The sequence below is a fragment of the Sapajus apella genome, unplaced genomic scaffold (genome assembly GCF_009761245.1).
Source record: "Sapajus apella isolate SASKATOON/1434 unplaced genomic scaffold, GSC_monkey_1.0 scaffold46, whole genome shotgun sequence".
Classification (NCBI taxonomy): domain Eukaryota; kingdom Metazoa; phylum Chordata; class Mammalia; order Primates; family Cebidae; genus Sapajus; species Sapajus apella.
Window position 1 is genome coordinate 3,897,676 of NW_022436986.1, and position 17,445 is coordinate 3,915,120.

At 36.4% G+C, this 17,445-nt stretch overlaps 1 protein-coding gene across 4 annotated transcripts in view; it reads left to right on the forward strand.

Annotated features, from left to right (window-relative positions):
• Positions 1 to 17,445, forward strand: part of TDRD7 (tudor domain containing 7) — an 84,915-nt gene that overhangs the window by 15,917 nt on the left and 51,553 nt on the right. For 3 of the 4 annotated variants that reach the window (XM_032240129.1, XM_032240133.1, XM_032240130.1), the window contains 5 exons: positions 1,168 to 1,380; positions 3,640 to 3,781; positions 4,731 to 4,944; positions 12,015 to 12,088; positions 14,739 to 14,956. In XM_032240129.1, coding sequence (XP_032096020.1) covers positions 1,174 to 1,380; positions 3,640 to 3,781; positions 4,731 to 4,944; positions 12,015 to 12,088; positions 14,739 to 14,956 — 855 coding nt within the window. In that variant the 5' untranslated portion in view covers positions 1,168 to 1,173. The remainder of the gene's footprint in view (positions 1 to 1,167; positions 1,381 to 3,639; positions 3,782 to 4,730; positions 4,945 to 12,014; positions 12,089 to 14,738; positions 14,957 to 17,445) is intronic. The other variant, XM_032240132.1, reaches the window with a different exon arrangement.

A 17,445-nucleotide genomic window follows, 5' to 3' on the forward strand; every position in this document is an offset into this window, starting at 1 on the left:
AACTAGATGTACTCATTAGTCTAAAGGAAATGATTCTTTCCTTCTTTTTTTTTCATATGGCACTGTAACTCTGCTTCTTTTTCTTCCATCTCTCTGGCCCCTTTTTCTTAGCCTTTTATAGATTCTTCTTTCTCTCTCCATTTCTTGAATGATAGCCTTTTACAGAGGTCCATCTGTAACCTTGTTTTTCACTCCCTGGATGTCAAATACACTATATAGTCAAAGACCAACAAATCTATGACCAGCTTAGACTTCTAACCTAATTTCCTAGTGAATATATCAACATAGCTATTGTCTAAGCATTCCAACCTCCCTGTGCCCAAAATGAATCCACCTCTTCCTCTCTTGCAAACCTGCCTTTATTTCACCTCAGTGTGGGTCATTACTCTCTGTTATGCTTCTAAGCTAGAAACATTGGAGCCCTCCTCCTCATCCAAACCAATTAACCAATTCCTGTTGATTCCACGTCCTAATTACCTCTCAAATTGATTTTTTCTTTATCCCTAAGACCCGTTTTTGTGATCTTCCACATTTCCAGAATTCCGACAACTTGGTAATCTTCCTTCCCATTTATAGTGATCTTTCTAAAATACAGAGCTGATCATTTTGTTTCCCTATTTAAAATCCCTCTAAGACCCCACATTACTTTTTGCAGAAATGCAAACATTAGCATAATATAGTAGTTTCAGGGTCTGCCCTCCCTAGCCCTCTCAGCCCTCAGCTTGGAGTCTTTGTTCAGTCATGTCCAGCCACCTAACTTCCTGGAATTTTTGGAACACACCGTGTGCGTCTTTCTCACCTCTGTGCACTCATACATCCTGTTCCCTTTCTTGGGCTGATACCTCTCCCAGCCCCACAGCCCACCCTCTTCTTCCTTGTTGGGTGATTCCATCTTGCTCTTCAGGACTCCGTTCAGGCTTCCTCACATCTGGGAACATTCCCTGATATCTCCCCTCCCCAGGCTGGTCTTGTGCCTTTCTGACTTTCCCCTGCATTCTCATAGTATTTCTGCTTTTCTCTTCCATGTCAGTTGTTTCCCCATATTGTAATTGCACAGGAAGTATGCAGTAATAATTTATAAAGTAACAAGTTTCAGCTCTGAAAATCTATTTGAATTCACAGACTAATGAACCATATTATAGTAACCTTCTACTGTTGTTCTTATAGGCAAAGATGCTGGAAGGAGATCTGGTTTCAAAGATGCTGCGAGCTGTTCTGCAGTCTCATAAGAATGGAGTAGCATTACCCCGGCTCCAAGGAGAGTACAGATCCTTGACTGGAGACTGGATCCCCTTCAAACAGCTAGGTTTCCCTACACTAGAAGCCTATCTGAGAAGTGTGCCAGCAGTGGTCAGGATAGAGACTAGTAGATCTGGAGAGGTAAGAGGGCAATTGTGCTTGTCAGAAGAATCAAACCAGTTCATAATTGCCTGTCTGGCACTTCCAATCTCCTGTCTGTGAGATTAGACTTTGGCTTAGACTTAGCTAGTCTAAGCCAAAGCACTAGCTTAGTTGTTTGAGATTGGTAGTGACAGAGAAAACAGCATCTAAAGTATGGCCTAGAGTCTTATGTCTTTTGTTTTATTCCTCAGATTCTTTTCATTGTAAAAATAAGATTTTAACCACACAAAATTAAAACTATTTATTTACCCATTGTCAACATCTAAACAAAATAGTTGTACTGGAGGCCTTGAGTGCGTAAACATCATACCTGCCCCTTACAAACCTGTTACAAATGTTTTTGCCACAGTCACTCATGACCTATTGATCACCAGATCTAACAGGCAGTTTTAAATTCTCATCGTGTTGATTCCTGCTATCTAGACCTAGTCAGTCCCGAGCTAATCCTTCATCACCGTAACTACCAGGGCCTCCTTGCCATTCTTTCTTCTCTTCTGTTCTTTTCCTCTCCTTCACACCCATATGACTATATTATTATATCATTTAAAATCCTTCTGCCTCTCTGGAAGAAAACAGTTTATAGAGAGTATGAGGCATTTGCTGGTAGCAGGCTGATTTGTCATTGCTCTTCCACTGTGACCTAGCAGCTTCACTTCTTGGTACCTACCACTGTACAGTATGATAGATGTGGACAGACCACCATCCAAAAGAGAAACAAAAACACCCGTACCCCCTTATACACTCTAGTTTCCAGGGTGTATTTTTACATATGTAAATACGTAGAACAGGTCTGGAATGTTTCTCACCAAAAGCTGACATCATGTTTTCTCTCTGGCGGGGGAGGGGGATGAAGAGGCAGTGGGAAGACAAGGGAACCAGGAGCAGGAAAGTGGTCAAAGGGGAAATTCACCTTATAGTTAATAATTTTCCTAAGGAGGAGATAGACATTAATTAAATGTTAGATGACTAATAAAACATTCTTTGGCATCCCTGATCCTTCCAGACAGACTTAAGTCCTCCTTTCTGTTTACTTGCACCTTGTAATACATCCATTATAACGCTTGACTTAATTTTTTGCCTCTTTCTTTTTCCTTCATAAGTTCCTTAAAGATGAGGGGCTTAATAAATCTGTGTTGAATGCATGAATGAATGAATAGCTGAATGAATTAATAAATTAATAATGCATCATAGAGTTACTATACTGTAATTTACTCAACTCTTTGTTCCCCTGTTTTGGACATTTTAAATGTTTCCAGGTTTTAACTATTAAAATACCCCAATTGCACATACTAGGATAGGTAACATTTGTTCTTTTAAATTATACTCTTGTAATATAGTCTCAGAAATAGAAATACTGGGCCAAAGAGTAGGAACATGTTTTAGCTTGTGATATAAAGCCTCACTGTTTCCCTGTCCTTGATTTCAAATTAGAGTCAAGGGCTTGAAAACCACACAGGTCTTTAGAGATCATCTTGTCCCAGTAGACTATATACTTCAGATCTTTTTTCAATATCATATCATACCAGTATTTTTCTTAAAGATACAGAGCTGAGCTGCAGTGTTTTGAGAGATGTATAAGCTCTGGAGACCCTGCTTGCCCTGCCTTGCTCTCATGCCCCTGCCAGTGGCAGCCCCTTGAGGCCTCTCCATGGAACTCTATGGCTCCCATGAACACAGTTTGAAAAAAACAGGTCTAAACCACCCCTGTTTTACAGCTGAGAATACTTAGATTTGTCCAGAGTCAGCCAGCAGATCCATTGCAGAGGCAAGAGAAGGATTTAGTAAGTCTTGTATTCACCGTAGTAGTTATGAGTACACACTTGGGACTCAAAGAGACTTGCCATGTTACTTGGAAGGTTGCTTAACTTTCCTGAGCCTCTGCTTTCCCATGTGTAAAGTGTGAATGAAATGTATCTCACAGATTATATGATATGTCAGATCATAGGTTGCTTTTGGTTCATTTGGTAATCTCATAGCACCTAATACATTGTAGATGCTTAATACCTATTTCAAAAATAAATGAAATTTTCAGCTTGGGGAAAGATGATCCGGCGTACTAGACTATGCTCGATTCCTCTTGCAGAAATCTAGCTTTATCAAGGAGTGAGACACATGAATATTTGCATACAGCTTGACTTGGGATGTGTAGGCTCATTAAGATCCACTTTTAAGAATTGGCCTCTAGGCAACACGGAATCTGAGAAATGTTTCTCCTCTCACCCTGCCTCTCATGAATAGATTACCTGCTATGCCATGGCCTGCACAGAAACTGCAAGAATCGCTCAGCTTGTGGCTCGTCAGAGGAGTTCTAAAAGGAAAACCGGGCGTCAAGTTAATTGTCAGATGAGAGTGAAGAAAACCATGCCATTTTTTCTAGAAGGTAGGAGTTTTTTATATGTTAAAATTTTTAGGCCTGTCTACAAATATATTGTCACAGGGAATTATGGAAGTGTTGTTTGGATTATGATAAATACCGATATCTGTTAACATTCATATGTCAGGAGAAAAATCCTGAAACTAGCATTTCCATTTGAAATTCTTAAGTGAACGTGATGCGCATGACTTGCTAAGTGAAGTAATTACACAGTGGGAGATAGAACAGATTTTAGTTGTGCTTGTTATGGTAATGTGTGGTTTATTTTTTATTTTTTTAGCTTATTTGAAGGAATGCCTTGTCCAGAATGTTGGCTGCACCAAGAACTTATGATTTAATGTCTCATTTGACAAATCATGTCTTTTGGTAGAAAAACTCTAGTTTCAGAAATACATGAATTATGTATTACACAAAAATGTTATAGACAACTCAGCCTGTGTTTACCAAACACTTATCTCAAGGAGCTTATAATCAGTTCTAAAACTAAATTCCGGTGAAATGGTTCAATGATAATACAAAACGGTAGATGACTAAATGCCACAGTGAGCATTTAGGACAACGGAGCAACAATTTTGAATGAAAATGGCAAAGGGGAGACTTGAGTCCAGACCTCAAACGATGGGTAGAATTGGGATTTATGGGGAAGAGATGGGAGGACCAAGATATAGCTGAGTGTGCTGTATTTGCAAGATCATGAGGTGGCTGCCACTGAAGTGTTCAGCTGGTGAGTAGCAGGAGTTCCTGGCCAGTCTGATGGATGAAGAACCTTATCTGCTAAATACTCACCAATCTATTCTTTTCCTATGGACCAGCCCTCCAGTGGCAACCTCCTTGTTTTCTTAGAAACTGTTCTGAGAATAGATACCCACAGAAAACATCTGGTCAGGGGAGTGTCATAATGAAAATGGGGTTTGAGGATGCTAATTGATTTTATTATGTATTCCTAACTTCATAGGAAAGCCGAAAGCAACCCTCAGACAACCAGGATTTGCTTCAAATTTTTCTATTGGCAAAAAACCTAATCCACCACTATTAAGAGACAAAGGAAACTCTGCTGGAGTTAAGTCTGATGCTGAAACGTCTCCTTATACATTACACGCAACTCTTGGAAATGAAGCATTCAAAGGCATTCCAATGCAAAGGCATGTGACCATGTCCACCAACAACAGGTATTTGGCTTTTGACTAATAGAAAGTTGGTGAATTTAGGGTAAAAGAGTGTTTAAAATGTACGTTCAGGTTAAGAAAGAAGCACTTGCTGTTTAAGTTCATGTGTAGTAGAGACATGCATCATTACCAGTTGAGTTCACTTTTCCTAGCTACCTGAACATCATTCTCTAAGTGCATCTCTAGAATATTTTCTCTGCATTGTTGTCAATCTTTCCTTGTAAAGTTCATTCAAAAGCTCTCACAAATTGTTCTGAGATACTATTTCAGTATACTAAGAACTTTTTCAGAAAACCTTTTTTTAACAATTAATTTTGTAGGTTTCAGTAAAGCCTGATGGAGTTTTACTCACTCCACTCTGTTGCAAGTATCATGCCCATAATTATTTAGTAGCATCAGATATCCATGCATCAGAATACTGGACTCTCTGTAATAAAACAACCTGTAAGTCTTAGTTTGGGTGCTGCCATTCACAAAACATGAAATAAGTTATTTCATCATTTGGACCCAAAAGATGAAATAGCTTATTTTACCTGACTAGTGAATGGCAGTGCCCAAATTAAGACTTATATTTGTCTAAAGAAAATGTTAAACTAAATGATCTCAAAGTTTCTTTCAGGCTCAAAACTATGGTTTTATAAGGTAGCTCAGAGGGTGGCAAACTACAATCCATGGGCCACATCAGACCCACTGCCTGTTTTGGTAAACTAGGTTTTATTGGAACATGGCCATTTTACTTTGTTTGCGTATGCCTCTGGGTGCTTTTGCAAAACAGTGGCAGAAGTGAGTAGTTGTACAGAGACTAGATGGCCTACAAAGCCAAAAATGAACTGATGGACCCTTTACAGAAAAAGGTTGCAGACCCCTGATGTAGATGTATCAAGATCACATTCTTCCATCCTACCTGTGCCTTTTAAAAACAAATTTTGTTGTATTCTATTCCTTTAAATCAGTGTTCAAAAATTCTGTTTTGTGAAAGATAATTTTTCCCCCAGGAACTTTCCCCCAGATACTGAATATGTAGGAGGAATTTTTTTTTAAAGGTTATAACTGATACAAATTTTTTATATTACAGAATTTTTAATAAAATAACTCTAAACTATTTTTATAATAGTATACATTTAATGTTATTTATGATTAGTTATTGTAATTTTGATAAGGTCTAGAAAATACATAGTTAAAACACAGCTCTTGACCCAAAGCACTAGTTGAATCCAGTGTATGACAGAAGTATCATTGTTTCCCTGTTTGTGTGCCTACATTTCAGCAATACATTTTGAATGATTTTTTCGGATGTGACTCTAAAAGGACAGGCAACAAAAGCAAAAATAAACAATGAAATTACATCAAACTAAAAAGCTTCTAGACCACCAAGGAAACAGTCAACAGTGTAAAAAGACAAGCTAGCTGTGGAATGGGAGAAAATATTTGCAAACCATATATCTGATAAGGGCTTAATATTCCAAATATAAGGAACTCAACTAAATAGCAAGAAAACAACCTAATTTTAAAAATGAGCAAAGGACCCAAACATACATTTCTCAAAAGAAAACATATAAATGATCAACAGGTATATGCAAAAATGCTCAACATCACGACTCATCAGGGAAATGCAATTTAAAACCACAGTGAGATACCACCTCACACCCAATAGGATGGGTACTATCAAAACACAGAAAATAACAAGTGCTGGTAAAGATGTGGAGAAAAGGGGAACCTCAATACACTGCTGAGGGGAATGTAAGTTAGTATAGCTGTTATGGAAAACAATATGGAGATTCCTCAAAAAGTTAAAAAGAACTATCAGCTATCCCATTACTAGGTATATATTCAAAGGATATGAAATCAGTATATCAGCTGAAGAGATATCTGCATGCCCATGTTCACTGCTGCAGCATTCACAATAGCCAAGCCACGGAATCAACTGAAGTGTCCGTTAATGAATGAATAGATAAAGAATATGCAGTTTATCTACTGAATGGGAATACTTACTATTCAGCCTTTATAATAGAGGAAATCCTGCCATTTGCAACAACATAGATGAACCTGAAAGACATTATTTTAAATGAAATAAGCCAGGCGCAGAAAGAAAAACCACAAGCCCTTATAAGTGGAATCTAAAAAAGTCGAACTCATAGAAACAGTAAAATGGTACTTACCAAAGGCAGGGGAATGGGGTTAGGATTGGGGGTTGTGAGCATACACAATTTCAATTAGGAGAAATAAGTTCAATATATCTTTTGTATTTCATGGTGACTATAGTTAATGATATATTGTATACTTGCAAATTGCTAAGAGAATAGATTTTAAGTGTCCTCACCACAAAAAATAAGCATGTAAAGTAATGCATGTGTTAAGCAGCTTGATTTAGCCATTCCACAGTGTACACATAGCAAACCATCACATCATGTTGCATACCATAAATATATACAATTTTTACTTGTCAATTAAAAGCATGTAACTATAATACGGCCCAGCAGTTGTGCTCCTGGACATTTATCTCAGAGAAATGAAAACTTAGGTTTATACAAAAACCTGTCCACAATGTTCACTGTAACTTTATTTGTATTAGCCAAAAAATAGAAACAACCCAGACATCCTTTGGTAAGTGAATGGTTAAACAAACTATCATACATTCATATTACAGAATATGTCTCCACAGTAAAAAGGAGTAATGAACTATTGATACACACAGCAACTCTGATGGATCTCAAGGGAATCGTGCTGAGTGAAAGAAGCCAATCTCAAAAAGTGACATACTGTGTGACTTTATTTATATAACATTGTTGAAATTATAAAAATTGTGAAGATAGATAACAGATTAGTGGTTGCCAGAGGTTAAGGATTTGGGTGATTTGGGGGATGGGTATGCCTATAAAGGGAGAGCAAGAGGAACCCTTGTAGCCATGGGATAGTTCAGTATGTTGATTGTACTGGTGGGTACATGAATCTGTACATGTGGAAAATTGCACAGAACTACAAATGCAAACACGCATATACAACTGGAAATATGAATAAGCTCTGAATTGTACCATTGCCAATATTCTGGTTTTGATATGTACTGTGCAAGATGTTACTATTAGGGGAAACAGTGAAGGGTACGTGGGACCTCTGAGTACACTTTTTGAAATTTACCATGAATTTATAGGTATTTCAGAATAAAAAGTTTTCAAATTGACAGCAGGCTGGGCACGGTGGCTCGTGCCTGTAATTCCAACACTTTAGGAGGCTGAGACAGGAGAATTGCTTGAGCCCAGGAGCACAAGAATAGCCTGGGCAACATGGTGAGATCTGATATCTACTAAAAAAAGAAAAAAAATTACCTGGACATAGTGGTGTGCACCTGTAGTTGTTGCTGCTTGAGAGATTGAGATGGGAAGATCATTTGAGCTTGGGAGTTTGAGGGTACCGTGGGTTATAATCACACCACGGCACTCATGCCTGGGTGACAGAATAAGACCCTGTCTCCTAAAAATAAAAAAAACCACATATTTTAATTAAAGACTGCTTGAGATATTATAAAACATTTTAATCAAATCTTTTTTTAAGCATATAGTACAATTTGAAAGATACCTTTTCAGAGAAATCGAAGTACCACCCAGTGGCAGATGTTATAGGTAACATTTCTAGTTATAAAATCAAAATATCCAAATGGAACAATAGCAAAAATGTTTATATCTACTTATGAAATATTAATGTAGTAAAAAGCAGTTAAACCTATTGTGAAGGACACTTAAACTTTTTGAGGTCACCAAACCTCTTGAGAAGTGGATGAAAGCTATAAATGATCTTCCCAGAAAAATTCACACATGTTCATATACATATGCATAAATAATCTCATACTAGTCAGTAGATTCATGAGCCCCCAAAGCTCGTTCTCAAGAGTTTTGGTTAAGAACTCATGCTTGCCTGTTAACAAACTGAAAAATTCTAGAAAAATAGCATGGCTAGTTCCTGTAGAATAAATTGGTAGAGATAAAATGTGTGGGTAAGAGGATATGTATACTGACTCCTATTAAATTGTGCTCTAAACAGATTGTAATAATTTGTATTCTTCTAGAAGAATATGAGAGTGATTATTTTCTTGTGTGCCTGCCAACATTGGGCATCTGTTTACTTTTCTTTGCTACTTTGAAAGGTGAAAAAAAAAATTTATGCTTTAATTTTTATTTCCTTGATTTTGAGTCTTAGGGAAGTTACATTTTTGTCATATATTTATTAGCCCATTTTAGATCTTATATGAATTACATGTCTTTGTCCTTTGCATGATTTTTCTGTTGGCTCTTTTCTTTCTAACATTTAAAAGTGGTTCATAAATTAAAGAAACTGGCCCTTTGTCTGTAATATTTTGACAGTGTTTCCTCAGTTTGTTTAATTATTGTATTTTTGTATACTAAAACTAAAATTTTACATGCTTGCAGCTATCAGTCTTTTACTGTGTGGCTTCTGCTTTTAGGTGTTATGCTTGGAAAGGCATTTCCACCCAATATTATGTAACGTGTGTTTTCTGTTTTCTTTTGTAATTGTTGTGGCTTCATTTTTTAGATTTTAGTCTTTAATTCATCCAGAATTTATTTTATTGTATAGTGTGAGAGTTGGAATCCTTTTTTATTGTTATCCAGATGTCCTATACCAGTTACTACACAATCCTTTTTTTCCCTGCCGTTTTGATTCTATCTTTACCAGTACTAAAGCCTTATAAACATATGATTCAGTTCCTGGACTTTCTTTCAGAATCATCGATTACCCCTCTATTCTCCAGTACCAAGCTATTCAGATTATTATAACTTCATAGTAAGTGCTAATAACCTTTATTCTCTACTTCCTCCTCTCTCTGTCTCTTAATTTGGTCTATTAGTTCCATCGTGTGCTTTTATTATACCTGCTGCCCTTATCATAACACTTAGTAGACTTTGTTCTTAGATTTTGTCAATGCATTAATTATCTGTTGCTGTCTAAACAGATTACCACAAAGTTATTAGCTTACAGCAAGACACATTTTCTTACCTTATAGTTTCTATGGTTTGGGAAGGAAGACAAGGTCAAGCTGGGTCCTCTGCTTCAGAGTCCCTCATGAGGCTGCTGTCAAGGTGTCAGCCATGGCTAGGGTCCTACCTGAAGGCTCAGCTAAAGACGAATCTGCTTTCAATCCTACTCACATGGTTGTTGGCACAATGTACTTCCTTATGGGTTGTTCCTTAGTCCCTAGGTGGCTGTTGGCCAAAAACCATCTTTAGTTCCTTGCCACATGCTTCTTCCCAACATAGCCATTTGCTTTATCAAACCAACAAAGGAGAGATTATGCTAGCAAAGTTGAAATTAGAATCTTTTGTAATCTAGTTATTTGTGATCTTTTCAACCTTGAAGTGTTCTATGGATTAAAGGCAGGTTGCTCAAGAAGAAGGGATCACACAAGACTGAATATCTGGAGGAAGAATCTTTGGGGGTATCTTAGTATCTGCTTACCATGGTCCATTTCTCAACTATGCTGCATAGTCCCTGAGAATAGGGCATGTTTATCTTGCTGATCATTGACAGTTACCGTCTGACACGATATCTGGCACATAGTATGTTTTAAATATTTATAGGCCATAAATGTGTCTCTAATAAACAATATGTGTTTAGATTTGGAAAGCTTTTTCTGGACCAATCTAATTCTTTGTCTTTTTAAAAAACAATATATTTTATTCTTACTGTTAGAAAACTGGACCTCTGTCATTTTATTATGTTTGTTTTGTATGCATCCCTGCAGTTTCCTTTGAAGGGCTTTCTTTTGCTATATATACTTTTTCATTTCTCTCCAGTAGACCTGTTGATTGAACCATAGCAGTCCCTTCCATAGTTTCTGTGTACTCTCACTCTTTACTTATATCCCTCTACCTTCTTCTGGAGCCTTTGATGCTCACTTAAAGCAGGGGAGGTTTCCAGTTTACATTTTTGGGGCTTGTGCAGGGGAAGGAGTACTGCATCCCTACCAGTTCTGCAAAAGTAGGAGTTGGATATGTTTTTGGCATCTTCTGTTATTACACAGATACATTAATACACAAATCTGATGGCATTGTAATTGCATACGCCAAGTAAGCTTTTATTGGTAGCCTAGAATCTAATCATTTCTTTTAGAATTGAAATATTATAAGAAAATGTGCTTCATTTCAAAGAATTGATTTAATTTTTAGACTATTTTATACTATTCAGAAACTAGCAGATATGTGTACTATGTCACTGTCACCTACTATAGTCCCATACCCACTGCTGGGCAGGCTTTAGTCATTGATTCATTCAGTTGTGATTCATTCAGTCATTCTTGTAATATTCACTTTGCCTTGCATGTATCAAGCACTGCCCCAGGCACTTGGGAACACAAACAATTAAGACACTTTTGAGTCTAGTGTGGGAAACAGACATGAATATAAGTGATGTGTGCATGGTTTATTTCTTTGTCTTCATATTTGGAAAAATCTTCCTACCTATATCCAGCATAATTTACATAAGAATTATTTTGGTAAGGGTATGACATAGGGATCTGTTTCTTTTTTTCAAATAGTTGCTTGACCAGTCCCTCACCTGCCTGTTTTGATATGCCACTTTATTATGTACCAAGATATAATGCAAATTGCGTGTTTCTAAGTTCTCTACCATTTTACTTATCTGTGCAACTATTTTAAATGTTGTAACTTCATAGTGCATTTCAGTATCTGGTGATACAACTCCTTCATTTTTTGGTTATATTCCAAAATGTTTTGTTTCTAGCTGTTTATTTTTGCATGGTTTTCTATATTTTATTTTGCCAGTTTCTTATAAGTGATTAATTGGAATTCTGACATCCAAGTTTTGAAAGAGGCTTTCAAAGACCTGTTTAAATTTAGCTTTTTAACATACTTTTCTCTGAGTGAATATGAAACATGAAAGATGATGCCAGGTTTTATTTTTATTTTTTCTGATTTTGAATTATTTTAATGATTTGTTTTGCTGTTAAATGCCACCAAGACTTTAAGTGAAAAGTATAGTGTTTAAAACTTGGTATAGACTTTGCTATTTACATTTATTTAACCTTTTGTTTTTTAATACCTTAGGTTTAGCCCAAAGGTGTTCCTTCAACCACCTTTGCAGATGCATCTCTCGAGAACCTCTGCTAAGGAAATGAGTGGTATGTTTTCTAAACATTTTTGAGGTACATATTGGCTTCTGGAGCCAAGAAACATATCTAGGGATGGCTTTTGACACTTGCACTCACTTTCTCCTGCTTGGAATATGTCTCTCCTCCCTTCTTTCCTAATTTCTTTACACTATGAATCGAAATGATCTTAAGAGAAAATAGTGCCTCCCAAGGATATTATTATCATACTAACTTGAGGCCTTCCTCACCCCAGCCCTACTCTGTGTCACCTCCATGTATGGCCTGCAGAGGGGCTTCTGTTCCTTACCCTCTCACCTCTTAGTGGGTATACCCTTGAGATTTTGGAGGCTGAGGCCTCACATAAAGGAAACATCTGCTCTAGTTTAAAAGTACATAAATATGGGACTTACATTTATAAAAGAGTTTCAGATCCTCCACCACTTAAAAGCTAGTACCCTAAACTGTGTAATCATCTAAAGATGAATGTAAATAATTCTTGGGGTTATAGAATCCAAGTCGGCTGTTAAGAAAACAATAGGAGAGAGACATAGTATAAGTCAAAGAATCGGAAGGTTAGAAATGCAGTCACTCGTTACCTTTTCTTCTCCAACCAATGTGTAAATCCCCTGCTCATGGACCCACCCAGGGAAACAGTGTTTTCATATCAATGCTTATTGTATGTGAAATGTAAATGTGATTTTACATTACTTGTTGCTTTAAGTGTGAGTCTTACTGAGTTGAAATGCTTTTTTTTTTTTTTTTTGTAAAAACACATCTTCAGTATTTCTTAATGGAAATTAAACAGTATGATTTCTGTTTACACGAATTATTTTAACATAGGCATTTTCTGAAACATGACTAGGTAAAGTTGAATATCCTTTTAGAAGCTTAAATTAGTATAAGCTATTTCTACAGAAACAAGAGGACTTATTTCAGGAGGATTGCAATTCACCTGGCAGAGCTGATATGCACACATATATACACAACCTCTCCTACCTGATGGATGCCTCCGTTACTTCTTTAATCTGTTTAACAAGAGGTGCAAGCACTTAGATGACCCCAGTGGCCCCACAGAGCAAGTGCATTTGCAGACGCAACTGTGGGTCAGCTGCTGACACTCTTTCATTATGGGAGGGTCTGGCCAGTTATGAGAAACTTAATATTTTCCTTCTTCCCAGTCCTTTTATAATGATTATTTGGGAAGAGCTTAATAAACTAGCTATATCCTTAATAGGAAATATATATGGATATATTGGAGCCTTCTCTTCTCTGTGCCAATCTAAGACTTGGTAAGGTCAGATCTTGCCCTTTGGTGGAACAGCAGAGTCAGTGTCCAAGCGTCCTCAAGGAATAGCTCACCCTGGGCTTCCTGGCATTCTCAAAGCCAGCATTCCCAAATCAGACTGTCTCTACCTGCAAATTAAAATAAAAATTACAGAATCCCAGCAGAGATATTATCTGATTTAAATATGCATATATTTTGCGTACAGATGGTAATGTTTAATATGCTCAGATCTGTATCTCAGTGAAATTTCCTAGAGATTTGGAATAAATTTCATAGTTCTTTAAATTCCAGGACTGTCAGCTATAGTAAACACTCAGATTTCTTTATTGTCTGAGGATATTAACTCTTGCATTCTAAGTTTTAAATAAAAACGAAATGTAAAAGAGGTATAAAGCCAAAACTTTATAAACATATACTTATGAAAGATAAATTATTAATGTTGGGGAAATAAAAGTTCCAAACCTTTTATTTATGTTTATAAACTGAGGCTAGGATGATGATTCTTATAGATGGATCAATTTTTTTAACTTTTGCGTATAGCTAAATTATTTGTTTTCCATTAATAAAGGTGAAAATAGATCATAATATTCAAACTCAAGCAATTTTGTATCTTCTATAAAACTTGTATAAGATCAAAAGTTACTTGATCTTACTATTAAGGCATTATTCCTATGTTTTGTGGAATATAGCTTTAAATTCAATATTGCCTATAAGCTAATATCCAAAATGTCATCTTCTTTAGCAGGTAGAAAATGATTGGTTAAATAATTTAATCATTCTTTATTTATTTATTTTATTTTTTTTTTTTTTGAGACGGAGTTTCGCTCTTGTTACCCAGGCTGGAGTGCAATGGCGCGATCTCGGCTCACCGCAACCTCCGCCTCCTGGGTTCAGGCAATTCTCCTGCCTCAGCCTCCTGAGTAGCTGGGATTACAGGCACACGCCACCATGCCCAGCTGAATTTTTGTATTTTTAGTAGAGACGGGGTTTCACCATGTTGACCAGGATGGTCTCGATCTCTTGACCTCGTGATCCACCCGCCTCGGCCTCCCAAAGTGCTGGGATTACAGGCTTGAGCCACCGCGCCCGGCTAATCATTCTTTATGTAGCAAGATCACCTTGATGTTTAAACTATGAAGCATCTTTGCAAAATAAAGGGGCCAGTTTCCCTCTTTGGGTATTTCTTGACCCACAAGAAACACTGCTGGTTATTTCAGGGTTAAAACTTAGAATGAGGTTGTCATGGTGTTGCTCTGCCTAATCCTGCTCCCTTCTAAGTCCTTTGGTTGCCACAAGCCCACAGTATAGCAAAACCTGAAATGCAAATATTAGGTAATGGGGATAATCTAAAATGTTAAGCATTTTGGTTAATTCTATTATTTTCTTGATTTAAAGATAATTTAAATCAGACTGTTGAAAAACCCAATGTTACGCCTCCTGCCTCTTACACTTATAAAATGGATGAGGTTCAAAACCGCATAAAGGAAATACTAAACAAGCATAATAATGGCATTTGGATATCTAAGCTTCCACATTTTTACAAAGAGTTATATAAAGAAGACCTTAATCAAGGAATTTTACAACAATTTGAACACTGGCCTCATATTTGCACGGTACGTTTTTCCTTATTCCTCCCTTCTGGTACCTCCTCCCTGCCCAACTTTGAGATCTTGAGTTATTAGGCATATCACCTTTTATCCCCGGAACACAAAGCACTTTACCTATGTTACCTCATTAATCTTTATCTCTTAAGATTAACATACGTCAGTTCTTATTTATAGAAATATGTCAAAGTTGAAGGCTCTCCTATGTTGTAATTGCTATTTTTATATATGTTGTTTAATATCATTTTAAAAATGTATTTAATATGTGATAATATGTAAACCATTTTATAATGCTCGAACTATTACCAGTAAACACTGATAGCTTTGCCATTTTAATAACCTGAACTTATTGGGAATAACTGTTGCATTAGCCTCAAATTTTATATGCTTAGTCTTGAGCATTTTTAAAGACTTTAAGCAAATTGTAGTTATTTTGACTAATTATATATAGAATTCTTAATTTTTATTTCAAAATTAATATAGTGTTCATATTAAAATTTGTATAAGCCATCTTTAGAGAGAAAATTGGAAATTAGAAAAAAGAAAAAAATTAAAAATGATTTACCAATTTCCATTTCTATTCCTACTTGAAAGTCTGATTGTAAGATTATGTAACAGCACAGTTTCTTAAAAATTTTAGTTCAGCCAGAGATAGAGACAGCTGAATTCCTACAGCAAAGTAACTAACTTTAGATGTTTCTTAATGTTTTTACTTACCTAAAATATATTTAAAATATAACTTTTAAATGGTAGCATTAACAGCTACACAATGCTTCTAGGCTTGTAGAATTAAATATGCATGAGAATTATGTATGTTTTGGTAGAGGACTTTCATTTCTTTCACATATATTTTGGCCCCCAAGCCTATTGGGCAGTGTAGGACATTCCCTCTTTTATAAGCACCTGGGGTGTTTTTTTTTTTGTTTTTTGAGATAGGGTTTCGCTCTTGTCACCCAGGCTGGAGTGCAGTGGAGTGATCTCAGCTCACTGCAGACTCTGCCTCCAGGGTTCAAGTGATTCTCTTGCCTCAGCCTCCCGTGTAAATGGGCAGGAGCCACTACGCCTGGCTAATTTTTATATTTTTAGTAGAGACGGGGTTTCACCATGTTGGCCAGGCTGGTCTCAAACGCCTGACCTCACCTCGGCCTCCCAAAGTGCTGTGATTACAGGCGTGAGCCACCATGGCATCTTAGAGGCAAGTGTCATTAATTCATCCATCCATCCCATTTGCTCATATACCATTCACTGTGCACCTGCATGTGCCGATTTCTGCTTTAAGCGTTAAGAACAAAGGTAACGAAGACACTTAGAGTTTAATGAGGGAAATAGGGACGAAAAGGATTAGGACACTGTGGTAAATGTTAGAATATACAGTGAGAATATGATGGGAAAATAAGAAGGAATGTTAAACTCTGGAAATATGGCTCTGTTTCCCTTCTAATACACTCAAGAACATTTAATGTTCCTAGGAATGTTACCTCTGATTTATGTGGAATGTAGGGTTTGTTCTCCTAATGGAAATTTTCAGCATTGCTTTTCCGTTCACTCCATTTTTATTCCATTCTGGGAAGAATTTTCTTCACTCAATTTAGGTTTAGTGACATTGAGGTACCTTCTTAGACTTCCCTGTACTGGAGGTGGCTTTTGAGGAAGTCTCATTAGGCTGTTCAGTTTGAAGGTTCAGGATGTGTAGCCCCTTCTTGAAATGCATATGACTCCTTTTTGATTTAAATCCACAGAACTTTATGAATTTTTTATTTCAACTTTTATTTTAGATATAGAGGATACATGTGCAGGTTTGTTACGTGGGTATTTGCATTCCATAGCAAGTTTTCTATAAAACTTTTCTTAATCATCAAAATACATATATAACTCATTATTAAGTTTTGATAAAGAATTCTTCTTTAGACTAAAAATTTCTTAAATATACTTCACTGGTTCTTTTTCATGTAATGTGTTTCTGGTTATTTTGTATTCCATGATAATTACTAATATTTGTGTGGCTTTATTATTGACATTTTTGGGAAATTTTTATCTTTGCTAATCTACATGACTTCACAGTTCTAGAATTTCTCTTGCTAGGATTGTAGGTAAGAGAGTATATATCTCTTGATGTTAAAAACTTTATCTAAAATGAATAATTTTCTACTAGATCTCTGGTGCTAAACCAACTTTTTTTTGGTTGCTTTTTATAGCACTTTAATTCACCTTTTATTGCATGATTATATTCCATCCAAGCAGTGCGGGTCAGAAGCAGAAACACAATATACCTTTTAGATCTATTTATTTTGCCTATTACCTTTGTTCAGATGTAATCAATGCCAATTAATAGGTTATGGTAATTGGCTCAGTGAAGTAGGATGGCAGAAAACACCAATCATAATGATGTCTATTGATATCTTTCAAAACTCTTTAACCTCTGAATATTTTTTAGCAGACTGTTGTTAAACAGTTTTAGTCAGCTAACCCCTGGTTGTTTTTAAACAGTTTTATACAAT